The sequence below is a fragment of the Chenopodium quinoa genome, unplaced genomic scaffold, assembly GCF_001683475.1.
Source record: "Chenopodium quinoa cultivar QQ74 unplaced genomic scaffold, ASM168347v1, whole genome shotgun sequence".
NCBI lineage: Eukaryota > Viridiplantae > Streptophyta > Magnoliopsida > Caryophyllales > Amaranthaceae > Chenopodium > Chenopodium quinoa.
Window position 1 is genome coordinate 718015 of NW_018742730.1, and position 17933 is coordinate 735947.

Below are 17933 nucleotides of genomic sequence, written 5' to 3' on the forward strand. Positions count from 1 at the left end.
ACTAACGCTAGTTTTGCAGATATCAGCGTTACAAGAATGACTTAGGATCGCAGAACGTTCTGAATCATTCTCCGTCCCTATCGATACTTTGACTTTTGTTTTCGAAACTTGCGTTTCTCAAAACTCAGTCAAAGTGGGGGCTTCTGTAGACACCCAAATGTGTCTCCCCAAAACCAAACCCAGTGATGAATACCTTTCATGTCATTTGATTATCAAACAAAGCGAAAGTGTGAAAATTCTAGTGATGAGGATGTTTTTATTAAAATATCTCTTCTTTCTGTTTTTGAAAATATTTCTTTTCTTACCCTATTTATGAAAATTGTGCATTCCAGTTTAGTTTGGTCCATTATAAGGATCCAATAATAGTTTAGTTGGATGGGTCTTAAAAAGACCTTTCCAACGATATATTATAAGGCCAATTCCGATGAATAATGAGGAAGTTATGGCCAAAATACTAAACTGGGTCATATTATGATATAGAAATCATGCTTATATTGTTATTTTGATATAGAAATCACGATTCAAACGTGTGTATTTTGTTATTAAAAAGAGGTACGAGGCATCCAAGTAAGTGCTTTAATTGCTTTATTGATATTATGATATAGAAATCATGCTTATATTGTTATTTTGATTCCTAGTATCATGTTATGATGATTTATTGCTTCCTAGTATCATGTTTAGGGTGACAATTAAAAATTCCTAATATCAAGTATGATTAAAAGAATGCTTCTTATTTTATTTCCTAATATCATGATAGTATCATGTTAGGGCTATATATTTGATCTTTATTGTTTAGTGACATGCTAGGGTTTGTTATTAATCTTATTAGTATCATGCCTATGATCTTGCTATTAATATTATGCTTTAACATGATTATGATAATTATGATTATGATAATTAATGTTGTGTTGAATTATATAATTTAATGCAATTTGTTTATTAGCGAATTGTTTCACGTAATTTATTAATTTACGAATTGTTTTACGAATTATTTCATATTATTTATTAATTGACGGATAGCTTATATATAATTTAATTATTATTATGTTGCTTGATTATATTTATTATTATTGTTTGATCACACCTTTTATGCATGTTTTAAGGGAATTTGTACTTGTAATCACGCTTAATAAGATAATTATTAATCTTGTTTAGGGTTAATATGATTATAATTCAAGTGATCGCCAATAATAGTTTTGTTTGTGCATTAATATTCAACCAACATAGATAAACAGATTTAGGGTTAATCCTATTGATTGCATGTTAGTCAGAAAGCGCACATGAATACGAGAAGAATAAAGTTGAGGCCTATTATTAGGGCAGGTTCAATCTCTTTTAGGTTGGATTTGTACCTTCATCCCCGAACTTCCAGTCTTGGTTCCAGACCTATTGGAGTTAACGATCTCCTGGATCGTTAAGCGGTGTTACCTTCACCCTGTGAACAATTTACAAGTCCCTAAAACTTGTTTGCGACTCTTTTGCTCTAGCTTCTTTCCCTTTAGACACCACCGGGCTTTAGTATATGATCACAATGGGGTTCAAGTTTGGGGTAATGCTTGAAATATTCCCTACACTTCCTCTGTTTTTTATACTTGCAACACTTTTCTTTTCACGCTTGCCGATGCATGTTTTGAATCATTAATATCTTTGATTACTAATATGTAAAAGTTATAAATTTTAGATATTAAAATTGTACAAATCAAGACGAATCTAACAAGATCTCACATGACTATATTTTTGTTTATGTATAAATCGTCAAATCTAGTCAAAATGAAACACATGAATAGTGTAAAAGTCAAATTATTGCAACTATAAAAAAACGGAGGAAGTATATTTAAGCCAAACCTCTTTACATCTAAGGGGAAAAGGGCCAGAAACTTTAGGATTAGTAACATTTCTGTATATTGCTTAGAGAAATTTGTGAAAAAGGACATTTTAAGTGAAAAGTTGTGAAAAGGAACCTTTTAAGTTATACTTCCTCCATTTTTTTTTAGCTGACACTGTTTAACTTTTACACTACTCACACAACAAGCTTTGACTCGCTTTTGTAGTTTATAGATACGATAAAACATATTCATGTTGGATCTTGTTTGAATCGTTTCAATGTATATTTTATTAATATCCACTTTTTATAATTTTACAATGTTGATAATTAGAGATATTAATCTTTAAAAATCTGCGTTGGCAAGCGTGATAATAGAAAGGTGTCAACTAAAAAAAATAGATGAAGTATTTCGTATTTAAGGGGTACTTAGCTAGGGTGAGTTTTATGTGGTGGTCAACGTCGGAGCTCTGTCGTTGACTTTAACGTGTTAGTCATGTGAGTTAAACAAAAAAAGAAAACAAAGTTCCCCCAAATTTCCCTCCTATTTGAACTACCCTTTCATTTTTTTTCCCCTTTCTCTATCCCAAAATTTTGATTTTTTTTTAAATCATGTGAGTAACACGTAAAGGTCAACACCGAAGCTCCGGCGTTGACCACCTAGAAAACTCACCAAGTACCCTTAAATAAATACAACTTAAAAAGTCATTTTTCACAACTTTTCACTTAACAGTTTCTTTTACAAAAAGAGGAAATACAAGTTTATCTTCATGATAAACAAATTTTGTTTATCATGAGGGTATAATTGTCTAATTATATAATTATGTCTAGGTAGTCTTGTAATTTCAATAATATGTGAATTTAACAATGTTAACTTTGTGAAGCACAACGTTAATGAAAGAAAAGCTTCAAGAAATTTTTCAAAAGCTTCAATGGAAAAAGTGAAGCTCGAAATTAGCTTCAATGGAGGAAGATAATGCCTTTACCCTTAGGGGTTCACCATGCCCTTAATTTCACCCTTTTCATAAGGTTTTCATTATATTTGGCGGCGAAGTTGCCGGAGATAGTGGTGTTGGTTGTAAGGGGTGGAGATTGCAGAATGAAGAAGAAGATGGAGGATGATGGAGAAGTCAATGTAGGAAGAACGAGAATGAAGGAAGTAGATGGGTAACGTGAGTAATGTCCTTTACTTTTGCAAATTGATAAAGTAAACAGCTAGATGCCACTCAGTCAAAAAAATTATTATTTTAATCATTCTACACTATTTTCAAGACAAGATAAACATCTCATGTTTATCATGAAGATAAATTGGGGCTCTCCCTTACAAAAAGCGACCACTTAAAAGATTATTTTTCACAAATTTCTCTACTGCCTAAGATAGAGCCACTTGTAACTATTAGTTTAGTATCTCACTTTATAAATATATACAAACAATTTCAATTAAGTAAAATATTTCATAAATGATAAATGATACTATTTACAAATTTTACTTTAACTAATTTATAGTATTAACTGTTTTGAATTTTAGAAAATATTAAACTTATTGTAAATCAGTTGTGGTAGGTTAACTCATGAACATATTTATTTTAAAAAAAATAGAATATTTCCATAGTGAACAAATTTTAATCATCTTCAGATGTGTTCAACACCAGCTTTTGAGTAGTAATTGAGTGCTTGTACAATGGAAAACAACTACCCCAAAAAAATTATTGTTTTCAAAATAAAAGTGAAGAAAAATAGTTGAAAATGTTGATCTATGATTTACACTAAATCATGAAAATGAAATTGTTTTTGAAAGATTTCGGAAAAGGTCTTATTATCATCGTTACATAAGTTTCTACAATATTTAATTTATTTTTTATATACGTGAATAGTTTTTTTAGTATTTTGGTGAAAAAAAAAGTAAAAAAAAAATGTAATGATACTTAGATTTGGGTATGTCAGAGGTTATAGGGAAAAAGAAATTTTGTAATTTTATGCGTAATGGGAAGCATGTGCTATAGTATGAGTAGGAATTTACACTGATCTAAAATCGAGGTTTTTTAAGGATTGGAGATCGAAATCGAATCATTCAGTCCGATTACGGTCAAGACTTGATTTGGGTTCGTCTGGTTTTGGACTTGTTCACTTTTTTTTACTTAAGAAAAAAAAATAAAACAAAATTTAACAACAGTACTGTATAAATTTATGTAAACCAACTTTACCAACCTTCACATAAAAATTATAAAATTATTTAAAAATTAAAAATAATAATAATAAATAGGGATAGTTTTGTTTCTTAGTAAAACAAGTAATCAAATGCACAAATAAAAAAATCATATCAAGCATCAATTTTAATTCAACATATAATTGATTTTTATATTAGTTGATTTTCTTTTGCCTATCGGTCGGCCAGCTTTAAGCAACCTTCGCATTTTCTGCTGAGATCCCAAGTCTCCAAGTGGGCCCTCTTGGCCACTTAATTCAAGATTTTAATTTAATATGAGGGAGCCCCAGTTAATCTCAGGGATTAACAATTCTAGTTTATCTCCTCTCACAACTTTATGGATGGATTTATTGCCTCTCTATTATTTTACTTTTATCATTTAAAAAATAAAATAAAATGATTAGATTGTGAGAGGAGATATATTCACAGATTCATCTTAGAGAGAAACTTGAATTTACCCATTTAATATTGAACAAAGAATAAAAATAAATAAATAAATAATAGTGGCAGATAAGTGATTTCAATCTATTGGTATTGAGCAATGAGGCCGATAGTTATTTCCTCAAGTGTTGAGGTCGAAAATGCAAGAAGCGTTGAAGGCTTGAGGGCGTTTTTGCTGGTGTAAGGAGTTTTCACGCGCCGACGCGGTTTATACGATCGTCGCGGTGGATGAAGGGAGTATTTGAGGGCACGGCTAAGGTAAACACGTGAGAGGACAGAAGAGTGAGTGAAAGAGTGAGGGGGTGTGCAGCTGTGCGGCTTAGGGAGTTAGGGTTGTTAGTTGTGAACTGCGTTGTTGATTTAAATAAAATAAAAGCAATTTTAAAAAAGAAATACAGTTTCATCGTATTTCAGGTCTAGTATACTCGGAACGGACTAAATACCCAGAATCATTGATTTTTAAAGATCGAGATCGGACCAGAATCCATCAATTTGGTCCAAACAGGTCCGATTACGGACAGTTTTCAGGTCCGGTCATGCTTGTGTACTCCCTTGAGCATGAGTTTGACTTCCTTTTTCTCTAAAAAATCTCCAAAGTCAAATTGAAGTAGGGTTTGAGATTATATTTTTGTTCACATATATATTAGAAAAAATTGTCAAAAATAAGTAAATCTTTACTCGATCTTCCTAAAATAAGCAAACTTTTTTATTAACTCAAAATAAGTCGACTATTATAAAGTATCTTCTAACAGGTTGGCTTTAGAATTAACCGATTGCTTGGTTGATGAAGCTGTGTGTTCTAACATGATTGGTTCATTTTAAAATTTTAATTGATTAATATTAATTATCTCAATTAATAAAAATAAATAAAATAAAAACCCTTTCCCTCTCCTTCCCTGCCACCGTCCACTACCCCGCCAGCGCCCCCTTATTCCACCGGAGCTCCCTTTCCCTCTCCTTATATGTCCACCGTTGCTAACAAATCCCCCCTTTCGTCACAAACTAACCCCCCCATCCGACTCCCCTTTCTTTCGCAGACCATCCCCCACCCTAACACCACTATTGATGATACGCCTTTCCCCTTTTGTTGTTGTTATAAACTAATTAACCTCCACCTAACACGTTGATTTTGCAATTGACGATGGTAGCTCGGTGTTAGGAATAGTGGAATGGTTGGATTTGTGGGTTTATGAGGACATTGATTTTGCAATTGACGATGGTAGCTCGTTGTTTTGGTTGTTGTTGGTGTTGCTGCAATGTTGGCTAAGCGTTGGTGGCGATTTAGGGTCTGATGTTTGTTGTGAGTTGTGCAGTGAGAAGACGGTCGGGTTGCATTAGGGGAAGGAGAAAGATGGATTGGTGGTGGTGAGAAGGGTTCGCAGGTGGGGAGAAGGGGCAGGGGCAGGGGCAATTCTACCATGGTGTAGTGGTGTTGTGGCTGGCCGACGGGGGCAGTACTCTGGTTGGAGGTGGGGGTGGCACTGTGGGTTTTTTTTAATGTTTTTTATTTTTTTTAAAAAGTGACCTACTGAGAAGGTTGAAGGTCATCTGACCTATTTAAAGAAAACATCCTTCAAAAGTCAACTCATTTTGAGTTAATCAATATGTTTGCTTATTTTGGGAAGACCGAGCAAAGATTTGCTTAATTTTGACAAATTTTCCTACCTATTATAATTTTAATTTAGAGTTTTAAATATTATAAGTGATCAATTGCCGAAGTCGTCTTATATATATATATATATATATATATATATATATATATATATATATATATATATATATATATATATATATATATATATATATATATATATATATATATATATATATATATATATATATATATATATAACAAAGTCTTAGAGCACCCATAATGGGTTACTCAAGACCTTCTCCAAAATACTCTCTCTTCTATTGTGCTCTAGCTCACCATTATGAAAGGTGACTCATGGGGTGAGGCTCCTCCCTCTTTCAAGTAACTGATAGCCTCGGCACACGAGCCAAGTGACAAAGAATAAGATGACAAGTGGCAAATTTTAACATTTTCAATTAATTTTTGTGCCCTAAATTAACATAAAATAATTTTTTTTTATTGTAGTGAACTAGCTTAACATTGTAAGAAAAATAAATGAGTGACTTATAATAATGACTCAATTTAGTGGAATATGATTTGAAGAATTAAAATTAAAGAGAGATATTGTGAGCTACTACACCAATATGGATTCTCTTAATTTAAAAGTAACAAGATATGTTAGGGCATTTATAGTCCTTCAATGCATATAACATTGGCTAAATATCACAAGTGATGGGTAGTATTTGGTAAGAAAAACAATTTATTTATTTTTTTAACAAAGGTTGAAAAGGTGGAACAACAATAAAAAAAAATTAAAAAAAATTAAATAAAAAAAAAAACTACACACTACTATTAAAGCAAATTAAATGTATTGTAGCGTCCCCTGCTATTTGGTGAGCCTGATGAACACGCTCTCTATCCGCCTTATAAATACAACATCAGTAAAAGTGGACCATAGGAATTGATTATGTCGAATCAGTCAAAGTAAAATGATGTCCCCAGACCATCACCCCTTAAGAGAGTAACCAGATTATAAGAATCAGTAAACACAAGTGGTGACTGGATGTTAGCATTTGAAGCCTACTTTAAGCCGTACAAACAAATCAAATCTACGGAGTGCAAGGATGAAGTACGTGCAGAGTCCATAATTACTCCCCCCAATAATCCGATCATCTAGAGGATCAACGTTGTCAAGACACCAACCCATTCCTGCTCTTCATGTGTCTTTGAACCACATTCCATCAATTTGTATCTTCACCGAGTCTGGGCTTGTATAAGTGATCCCTAAATATGCCACATAAAACCCAGGTAGGGACAAACCAGCGACAATAACAGGAGAGGGAGAACTCTCCAAATTTGAATCTTCATCCAATTAGATGGTATGAGTATGTAGGATATCCAAAATGTGCAAAGCGATTGCCTTAAGTGAATTAAGAGAGAAAACCCTATTATTTCTATAAATAACCAAAGCCCCCAAAGAGTACCACTGAAGGTGCTAATATGGGGACTCGAAAGAAATTTTTAATTATTAGTATAATAATAATGTATTGAGACAATTATTGTTTTCAATTTTGCGGGGGGTTTTTTTTTTCTTAAATAAAAGGTTTTTTTTGTCAAAAACTATTTTATAAAACCTAAATCTTGTGAGAAACTACATCATAAAAGGTAAAATGTTGCGTTGTAAGATATTACTTTTGACCAAATTTTCACCATTAACCTAATTTTACGGTGTTGATTTACCTCAAAACACCCCGAAACTGCTGTAGAGGTTGGTTTTCAAGGTGATTAGGTTATTTCGGGGTAGTTGAAGGACACAACGAGTTGTTGAAGGTAGATTCATGCTTTGGGATGGTGATTTTTGGGGGTTCGAGGTGGTGGTATTGGGGTTTAAGAGTGGTTGAGGCAATTTTAAGCAAGTTGTGTTAGTTTTGGAGATGAAAGCGATGGTTTCGGGAGTGTTTTGCGGTGGGCCAACCGTGGAAATTCGACATAGATATTATTTTACTACATACATTTTAATTAGGTAGTTTTTTACAACTTTTTTTTTATTAATTAGGTATTTTTCACTATATCTAGGTTTTATTAAATAGTTTCTGACATAAAAAGTCCTGAATAAAATATAATTATAGTTCTTAAAGGTACTTTTATTACTTGTCATTAAACCCTCAAAATTACCTCAATATTGTCCTATTTGTTTTTATATAATATATATATATATATTTATATATATTTCAGAACCCAAATGTTTTTTTTTTTCTTCTCATTTTAAAATTAATTCCAAAATTTAAAAAGAGTAAAAATTATTTTTTAAAAAAAAAAACAAAAAAAGCCTTTAATAAACCTTACAACTGGGTGTATATATTTTTTGGTAATTTTGCCAAAAAAAAAAAAAAAAAAAAAAAAAAAAAAAAAAAAAAAAAACCACCTTTTGTAAGAAACTAGTCTTAAATTCATGCGATGCACAGTTGTTTATTGTATCATAATTTTTTATAATTAAAATAATATGGGATTTCAACATCATACATAATGAGTTCATATATAATAAGAAGAATAGAATAAAGCCATAAAATTTATCAACAAAATTAAGAATAACCAAACAAAATGTTTGTCTATTTTCATTTTTATTGTAAACTAGGGAGTAAAAGAAAAAGTAAACATTACTATCGAATCTTATAGTAATAGGAAATATTATAACAATAGTGTTAGGAAATTGTTCAACAATTTATATAGGCATCTTGTACTCCACATTACAAATACATATAAGGGCAACAATTTATTTCATTGTTCTGCAGTATACATAAAATAGAAGAAACATGCTTACCTAAAGATAATTTATAACCCAATTTGAACTTCACTCACTATTGGTTCACGGTGACCTTTTTGCATGCAAATCAAACATAGCAATTGTGTTAAATGTGGAAAACAAATGTTGATCATACATAATTGAAACTTTAAATATGAATGCATTATCGAAACTTTTAAATATAAAAGCATAAGCGAAACTTTAAATAACAAATTTTGATCATACATAAGTGAAACTTTAAATATAAATGCATAAAATGGAAATAGAAAGGAATTTACTTTGGGTTTATGAACAATTAACATTCCTTGATATAAAACACTGATTTTGGTTTAGCATTTCTATATTTATATTTTTTTTTTTTAAAAATGAATTGACAAAATGGTAAATTTGTGAAGGTTATTTTCTTTTGACAGAGGATTTTTAAAAACGTATAATTAAAATCTATAATTTTTTTCCAAAACATAATATTTTTTTTTTTGAAAGACGAAAACATAAATTATTTTTTTAAATAAAAAACAAAACATGTACAATGTATTTAATTAGTAGTCATTATTCACTCAAAAAAAAAAGGGATTTTTCTTTTGACACATGATTTTTTTAAAAAAACACGTTTTTTTTTTTTTTTTTTTTTTTTTGAAACCAAAATCTATAATTGATTAATGTACCTAATTAAGGCTTTTTTTTACCAAAACAAAATAGTTTTTTTTTCAAATAAAAAAACATGTACAACATATTTAATACTCCATAGTAGCAGTGAGTATTCCCTCAAAAATAATAATAATAATAATAATAATAATAATAATAATAATAATAATAATAATAATAATAATAATAATAATAATAATAATAATAATAATAATAATAATAATAATAATAATAATAATAATAATAATAATAATAATAATAATAATAGTAGTAGTAGTATACATAGAAACTTGGATTTCCTATTATCAAATACCTTAGATAAGTCATTGGATTGTATTAACAGTTGTATATATTAGATTTTTTTTTATTTAACTTAATAACTGAACTCTAAGTTTAGCTACTATTGTTGTTATCATAAAAAGCTTACGGAATTATAAATTAGTTCAAAGGGTATTTATACTAATATAAGAACTTTTCTATACTTCTCAAATTATTGTAATTGGTTTAATAGAACTTATAGAAGTAGTAGAAAATAGTTCAAAGCGTATTTTTTTTTTTAAGGGGGGAGATTAAAGTTCATTAATAATAAGCCATACGGCACTTACATAAGAAATCGTAATCGAACAATACAAAGACAAAAGAACCAATTACAAGTTCGAAATAAAGGAAACTACAATTGCACGCGCAAAATGACTTTCTGGAATACCCTTGGCTCATATAACGTTGTCCTACGCAGCCTCTTGCAAGGGGGTCTGGCAATATGTTGTAGTTTCTGACGAGAACCTTCATTGGCTCAGAATCCTGTACTCCTCGGCCTGAAATCAAAATTGGTGTCGTACACTTCACCATTGACAAGACAATCTCCGATTTAAACACGGATATCGCATGGAAGCATAACCCTTTAGCCCTAACCAACAGAAGATCAAACCAAAGCCCCATAGCCAACAAACCCGGCTCAAATCCTGCACCAGAAGATCGGTACACCAATCTGCACACCCCATAGCACACCAACACACCACGCAAAAAGAAAAAATAACAAACCCAAATAACACACAAAGACGGAAACAGGAAACCCAAACACTACACACACCACTATTAGAAAAAACAGGAAGAAACTTAAAAACAAGAACTACGAACGGAACCCTAACAACCCACCCCGCCGCCACTCCGAGCACAACCACCAAAGCTCCGAGGTTCACCAACCCAACCCACATGCCGCCTGACAGTAAAACCCGGACCGCCAATACCCGCCCGAGAAACCCAAACCCCCGCGGCAACGACGGCTGGAGACACCAGACTAAGAACAAATTATTGATTTTTATACTAATAAGAACTTATCTATACTACTTAAATTATTAATTTTAACAAATCTATTTCTAAACATAGTACTCCGTATGATTCAGATAAAATCTAATTATCCGGTAACTGTACTTCAAAAAGGCATGAGTAATATAGTTGGGAATTGGGATGGAAGATATGTTTGATTGATTTTTTTTTTTTAAAAAAAAGGTAAATAAATCGAAAAGATACAATTTAATAATCCGATAACTATACTTCGAAAAGGCATGAATAATATATATTTTTTTTATTATTATTTTTTTTTTTTACAAAGAGAATAAACTAACTAAAAACGTGAACAAATTAAATGACGACAGCGGGCTAGGGCAGCCAGAAAATGAGCATAACCAATCTCCGTTCTTGAAACCTTCTGAATATAACAGCTGGAAAAGCTTCGAACAATCTGCCGAATCTCACGTAGAATCCAAATGACAGAAATTGAATCTGTTGTATGACGGTCAATCAGATTCGGAACAGAACTGCAATCAGTAAAAACCCTGACACTTGTGAAGCCTTTATCTTTAACATGACGCAATCCCAAAAGGCATGCAAAAAGTTCAGCAAGGAGGGTCGAAGAAGCAAACCCTGACACTTGGTAATTGGGATGGTAGTGATGTTGGATTGATTTTTTTTTTGTTTTTTTTTTAATAGGCATGATTAGGGATTGGGATATGTGTGATTGTTTTTTTTTTTTTTTGTTATTAAAAAAAATTATTTTTAAACAGGAAAAACAGGAAGAGGACAAGTGTCCTTCCAATTTCTTGTTTTAAAATAATCGTAATGAAGTATTGAGTTTTTACAAGAAAACCCCGTACAATTTTTATTTTGTTTTTTTTTTTAATTTGGCAAAGACTACCTTAATCATTTTGTTTTTTTTTTTTTGCGAAAACATACCTTTATGACGGAAAATGAGGTCAAACCCCATTTTCTAGCGTTAACCACCCCAATCCCACCCTAGTTCACAAATTCACCCCCTCCTTAGCTTCACCCACTAAACCGCCTCCCCACCTCATCCCCACCAACGAAATGAAACTCATTTCTTTCCACCACCCCGTGAAATCTGGGTTTACGGTCGTTCGAGCGTAAATTTAGGGTTTGGGGAGCCGGCTAGGAGGTGTCGACATTGACAGTGGAGGGAGAAAGGTGGCTAGGGCTATAGAGGAGCGCTTAGGATGGTCAACGTTGTTAAAGGGGTGGGTATAGGGTAGTCAACGCCGTGAAAGGGTGGTTTTGTGGTGGGTTGGATAGGGAGAGGTGGTTTCGTGGGTGGATTGGGATAGTCAACGCCGGAAAAAGGGGTCAAACCCTATTTTCCGGCATTAAGGTATATTTTTGTAAAAAACGAAAAAAAAAAGATTAAGGTACATCATTGCAAAAAAAAAAAAATAATAAATAAATATTATAAGTTGGTTTGTTGCAAAAAAGATCCTTGATTTTTTGCAAAATTAATTTTTTTTTTTTTTTTACTGTGCGATTACTCCTTTAATCTACACTAGCCTAATCTCACAAAATTAATTACTCGAGTAAATGGCTTTGAACTAGTTTTTTTTAAAAAAAAAAAAACAAAAAAAAAAATTGAAATTTGAATTAGCTACCACGTGTCTTTCTTGTTGCATGAAAGCATGACACCAAACTAGAGAGAAAATTGACACGAATTATCAATGCCATTTAGAATTCTACATTATAAGTTTTGTTATAATCAATTTGCACATTTGATACAATTAATTAAAGATGGATTTGATAAACGAAATCTTGAACATAGCAGCTCCACCATTTATATTTTTCTTTCTTTGTTTCTTTTTACCACTTTTTCAATTTCTCAAGTTCTCCGTTTCTATCTTAAGCTCAATCTACTCCGAAGATGTTGCCGGAAAAGTTGTTATCATCACCGGCGCTTCCTCCGGTATCGGTGAGGTAATTAATTCTAAATCATGACTAATTAATATCTTAATTAGTGTTGCAATCGTAGTTATGATCAAGATTGGATCTAGTTAGCCACTAGCCATCCTCCTAAGAACCTCCTAGGCTTAATTTTTAATTTTAATTACATTTTTATTTTTTGTTTTTTTAAATCTTTGATTTGAATTAATTGTCACATTATCTCACTTTATTATAACTAGTATTTCTTTCAACTTAATTGGTTTGGCCCATAGAAAAAATGTGGTTAATCAAGGTTTGGACCGAAATTCTACAAGGGGGTTGGATGTATGTATTTGTCTTTTTCACAGTTTCACTTTTATAAATGCATGCAACTATGCAAGTAGCCAAGTAGGGTTAGTTATTAGTGAGGATATGTTATTATATGAGTAAATAGTGCAATAATAGCTCAAATGTTATATAGAGCTAACAATTAGAGACATCAAGAGTATCGTAATTATGAAAATCTTGGTTAGTTGTTATGTTGTCCTAATTATGCACACCTAGGTGTATGGTGCAGTATTTTTTGCTCATTTGATGATTAAATGAGCAATAATCATCAAAATAAGCATACACCAATACCCTTAGCTTCAAACAAAGCCGCCCTCTTATTATTTTTATATTTACCATTTCATTTTATTCTGTAATACAACTTGTTTGTGTAATGGAGTTACCATATACCCGCTTCTTTTTTAATGCTGTTTTCACATTTGACGATGCAAAATTTTGACCATCGATATCAATCATTAATCACATTTAGTAAAAATTAAAAGAAAAATGTTAAAAATTAAACATTGTAATAAATTCAACAACATATTAGAGGATCATATTTAATTTATAAACTAGTGTGTTGCCCTTGGATGTTACTTAAAGTGTATTTTTTTTAATAAAGAGTTTGAATTTTTTAGTATTAGTAATTTAGAATATAATGTTAAAATATTGAAAAGAATTTAAAGAGTAATATGAGTTTCATTTATTTTTATTTTGGGCGTTTTTTTTTTTCTACATTTATATACATTTATGTGAATGAATAGATCATAAATTATTCCTAGTTAAGATGGCTAGGCATGTGATATTTGTTCCATGAGGTTAGGGGTTCAAACCACTTTCTATGTGTTTTTTAATTAACATTGCCAAAAATAGTAGATGGTGACATGGCACATTGCCATTGCTTATTGAGTGGTGACATAGTGACATGGCACATGTGGCACATAAACTTTTTTAGGAACGCTTTTTAATATATAAGTTCGATAGATAACATATTAGTTAAATAAAATATTAAAAATTAAACATTGTAACAAATTCAAGGTTGGTTTTTGAAGTGATGAAATGGAACGGAATGAAGAACCGACCTTATTGGTACAATAATTATTTATAAGGAAAATTTATCGAGTAGGATCTTATTAGATTCATAATAATGTGTATTGAATTAATGTAATTTTATAAAAAAAATTCAATCCAAAATTAAAGATATTTAGCTATAAAGAACAATACATGTGACAATGATGATAAAGTGTGTCAAAACCCAATTTGACTATTTAATATAGTGCCACAGGCCTTGTTTTTAATTAGTTGTAGGAAGGGGAAAAAAAATCGACCACTTTATATATATATATATATATTATATATATATATTATATAATATATATATATATATATATATATATATATATATATATATTATATATATATATATTTTTGACAATAGCAAAGGAAAAAAAATCGACCACTATGAACACTAGTTCCCTCCATTTAAGGCCTCTACTCTTTACCTTTAAAAACATTAATATTACGTAGACCTCTAAATATGTAACACGTGGAAATTTTAACTGGTATACTCGATCATAATAAGCTAGGAGCTGTTTAAGAAGGATCCCTTCAAGGTTGGTACCATCATGATCACTAGAGTCTTTTAAGGAAGAATGTCTATTGTTAGAAATTAACTTTTAAGAAGAATTCAAGAATATCTAACTAGCTTATTACACAGTACATAATTGCAGATTTTGGTGTGACGATTAAAGTAGGATGGGCTGGGCATCATACACACGTCAAAAAAAAAAAAAAAAAAAAAAAAAAAAAAAAAAAAAATCATTGTACTTGATTCTTCCTTTCCTTGTTTTATGTCAAATATGGCCCGATAACTTAGAAGATCAATAGATAGTTGAGGGGGTACTATTATATGAGAATGTGAGAATTTTAAATTCCGTCAAAAGGTGTGTATCTTGTAATTTGGTTTTCGCTTAGTTCTTTAATTAAAAAATTAAAAAAAAAATAACTAAAATAAAAAAAAAAATTAAAAAATAAAAAAAAAAACCTTAATCAATGTTGTGATGAATTGGAGAGAATAATATTGGGATTCATCCTTTAATTGTGATCATTTTGATTGAGTTAATTTATTTTAAGTAGTAATTTTTTGGGTGAATTAGTGTTGTCATTTAACATTTAATGTACGTGGTATGAGCAGCAATTGGCATATGAGTATGCAAGAAGAGGAGCATGCCTATTGCTAGCAGCGAGAAGAGAGCAAAGCCTCCGAGATGTAGCCTATATGTGCCTTGAGCTTGGTTCACCAGATTCTATTACAGTTACTGCCGATGTTTCAATTGTTGATGATTGCAAACGAATTGTTGATTCCGCCATATCACACTTCGGAAGGGGTAAGTTGCACTAGCTTTTAATATTTTATATCTATCTTACACTCCTAGCCACCCGATAGGTAATAATATTCTCAATAGGCCAGGTCTTCAAAGGGTGGCTCTAATATAAGAACTCAATAGATGCATCTATTTTGGATAAATCTTCATTTAGCTAAACCAAGCCTACTCCCACGGACAACATGACTATACCATAAAAGCCCTACGTGTCTACAACCTAAAAACAATTGGTAATATATGGAGTAGCACGCCAAACTTATAAGTTATGCTACGTTACCTTGATCTCCTTCAATGTAAGACAATTATTCTTGACACTTCTGTATTATTAATTTATTAATTATTATCTTAACAATTTCTCATTATATTATCTATTGCCAAGAAGTTCACTGCAATTTTATTTCTAAAGAAAAGATGCCCTAAGATTTCAATTTATTGTGTTGATGATATATTGATTTTGTTAATTGAAGTGGACCATCTGGTGAATAATGCTGGCATTACATCAATTAGCATGCTTGAAGATTATGAAGATATCATTATACCAGCATCCATCATGGTAGATTCTTTCTTTTAGTATGTACGACATCCATTTTTCTTTTTCCCGCGTTTAATTTGAAATATACAGAATATGGCATTAGTCATTTAGGTCTCAACTATTATATATTTATCACTATTTGCAGGATATCAATTTTTGGGGTGCTATATATGTAACTCATTTTGCAATTCCACACCTTAGAAAAACTGAAGGAAAGATCATTGTCATGTCTTCCTCGGCTGCTTGGTTGCCGACCCCACGAATGAGCATTTACAATGTATGAATTGTCTTCGTCTACAATCAATAAAATACACGACTTGGTTATAAGTTTAAGGTAATGTTATAATTTTCAGGCAAGCAAAGCAGCAATGATAGCCTTCTATGAGACAATAAGGGTAGAGCTCGGGTTAGATATTCAAATAACTATAGCAACTCCTGGATTTGTAGAGTCTGAAATGACAAAAGGGAAGCACCTTGCACCCGAAGGTTTGATGAATGTGGATGTGAACTTGAGAGATGTAAGATTTTATTGATCTTATTTCTAATTTGTTATTATCAGTAGTAATCATAATCAATTCCAACAATTGATTTAATCATTTTGAATAAAGGAAATTCTCCTTAATTCCCCTAAACATATATGTATGTTAACCACAAAATTTTAATGGAAAATAATACTAATAAGGTTATGTATACTATTTTCTTATGTGAGTAAGCTTGTGATTAATCATAGGTGCAAGTGAGTGCATCACCAATAGTCACGGGACAAAGGTGCGCGAAGGCCATAATAAACAGTGCATGTAGGGGTGATAGATATGTGACGGAACCAACATGGTATAGGGTACTAAGCTGGTGGAAAGCATTCACTCCGGAGCTCCTAGACTGGTTTTTCTCGGCGTTCTATCTTATCAAGATTGGTGATTCACCCTTTAATTCATTAAGCAAGATGATATTGGATCTCCCCGGGTTAAGGGCTATGGTTTATCCATCTTCAGTCTACTCACCCGGAGTCAAAAACCAAGTAATATGTTACTCTTGTATTGCTTGTTGTGTCTTAATAGTCTAGATAGCCAAAAATATAAAAAACTGTTGGTTCTTTCATCATGGACTTGCAACAATTATACGTTGTATTACATAGTACGAGTACCAAATTATGTATTGGGCTAGTTTATATTATATTACTTGGTTCATTGGATGTCCTACTAAATGCAAGTTATTACTCTAGGAAATAATTATATTATGTACCATAATCTCATACATTAAGTAAGAGTTATTCTTGTACGATCCTTCTCGGCTAGATGTGTAATTTTTTGGCAAAAAGTAAATTGTGTAAGGGACTTTTTATCTTTATTTTTTTGCCCCATACCTAATAATTGGTATAATTTTAATAACTTTGATTATAGATTCCCATTAATATATAAGAAATTATATAGTCTGTTACCGAATATTTACGTTTTTAACACCCATTTTGAAGACGATGGGCAAAAACATAGAGAAAAAGGGAGTACCAGTTACCATACAAAATCAAGCAAAAACAAACTACTTTTTGACAATTTTGCCATACATGAATAGTTTTTTTTTTTTTGGACAAGCCATACATGAATAGTATTATATTGTCGAAATAAGTCATTAAATTGACAATATAAGCTTACGAATTGTTGATATATGCAATAAAATTTTGGATATTAGTAGTACAAGCTAATAAGGCCCAGTTTACTTCACCTAATTTTTGCTGAAATGAAACTAATTTCACTGAACTGAAATTATTTTAGATATAAAGAAATTATTTTTACTAAACTAAAATTAATATTACTGAACTGAAATTATTTTTGCTGAAATGAAATTATTTTTACTTATTCTCTTTTATATTTCTTCTTTAGAGTTACTGATTTTTAATGAACTGAAATTATTTGTACTGAACTGAAATAATTTTTTCTAAGCAGAACTTATTTTTACTAAAACAAAACTTATTTTTACTGAACAAAAATTATTATACTGAACAGAA

At 31.1% G+C, this 17933-nt stretch overlaps 1 protein-coding gene across 1 annotated transcript; it reads left to right on the top strand.

Moving 5' to 3' along the window:
* The first annotated feature begins 12485 nt into the window (after nt 1-12485).
* On the top strand, nt 12486-16994 carry LOC110723441 (11-beta-hydroxysteroid dehydrogenase 1B-like). The gene is made up of 6 exons (XM_021902799.1): nt 12486-12742; nt 15210-15402; nt 15867-15952; nt 16077-16208; nt 16285-16449; nt 16662-16994. Exons 1-6 carry the CDS (start codon nt 12560-12562, stop codon nt 16992-16994), a joined length of 1092 nt encoding a protein of 363 aa, XP_021758491.1. The 5' UTR covers nt 12486-12559.
* The last annotated feature ends 939 nt before the right edge of the window (nt 16995-17933 follow it).

Bases quoted from the DNA above. Each gene is read 5' to 3' on its own strand.
- LOC110723441 (XM_021902799.1), top strand. From the start codon at position 12,560: ATGGATTTGATAAACGAAATCTTGAACATAGCAGCTCCACCATTTATA. The intron at 15,403-15,866 runs GTAAGTTGCACT...TGTTAATTGAAG, and splicing joins CATATCACACTTCGGAAGGG to TGGACCATCTGGTGAATAAT. The intron at 16,209-16,284 runs GTATGAATTGTC...TATAATTTTCAG, and splicing joins CACGAATGAGCATTTACAAT to GCAAGCAAAGCAGCAATGAT.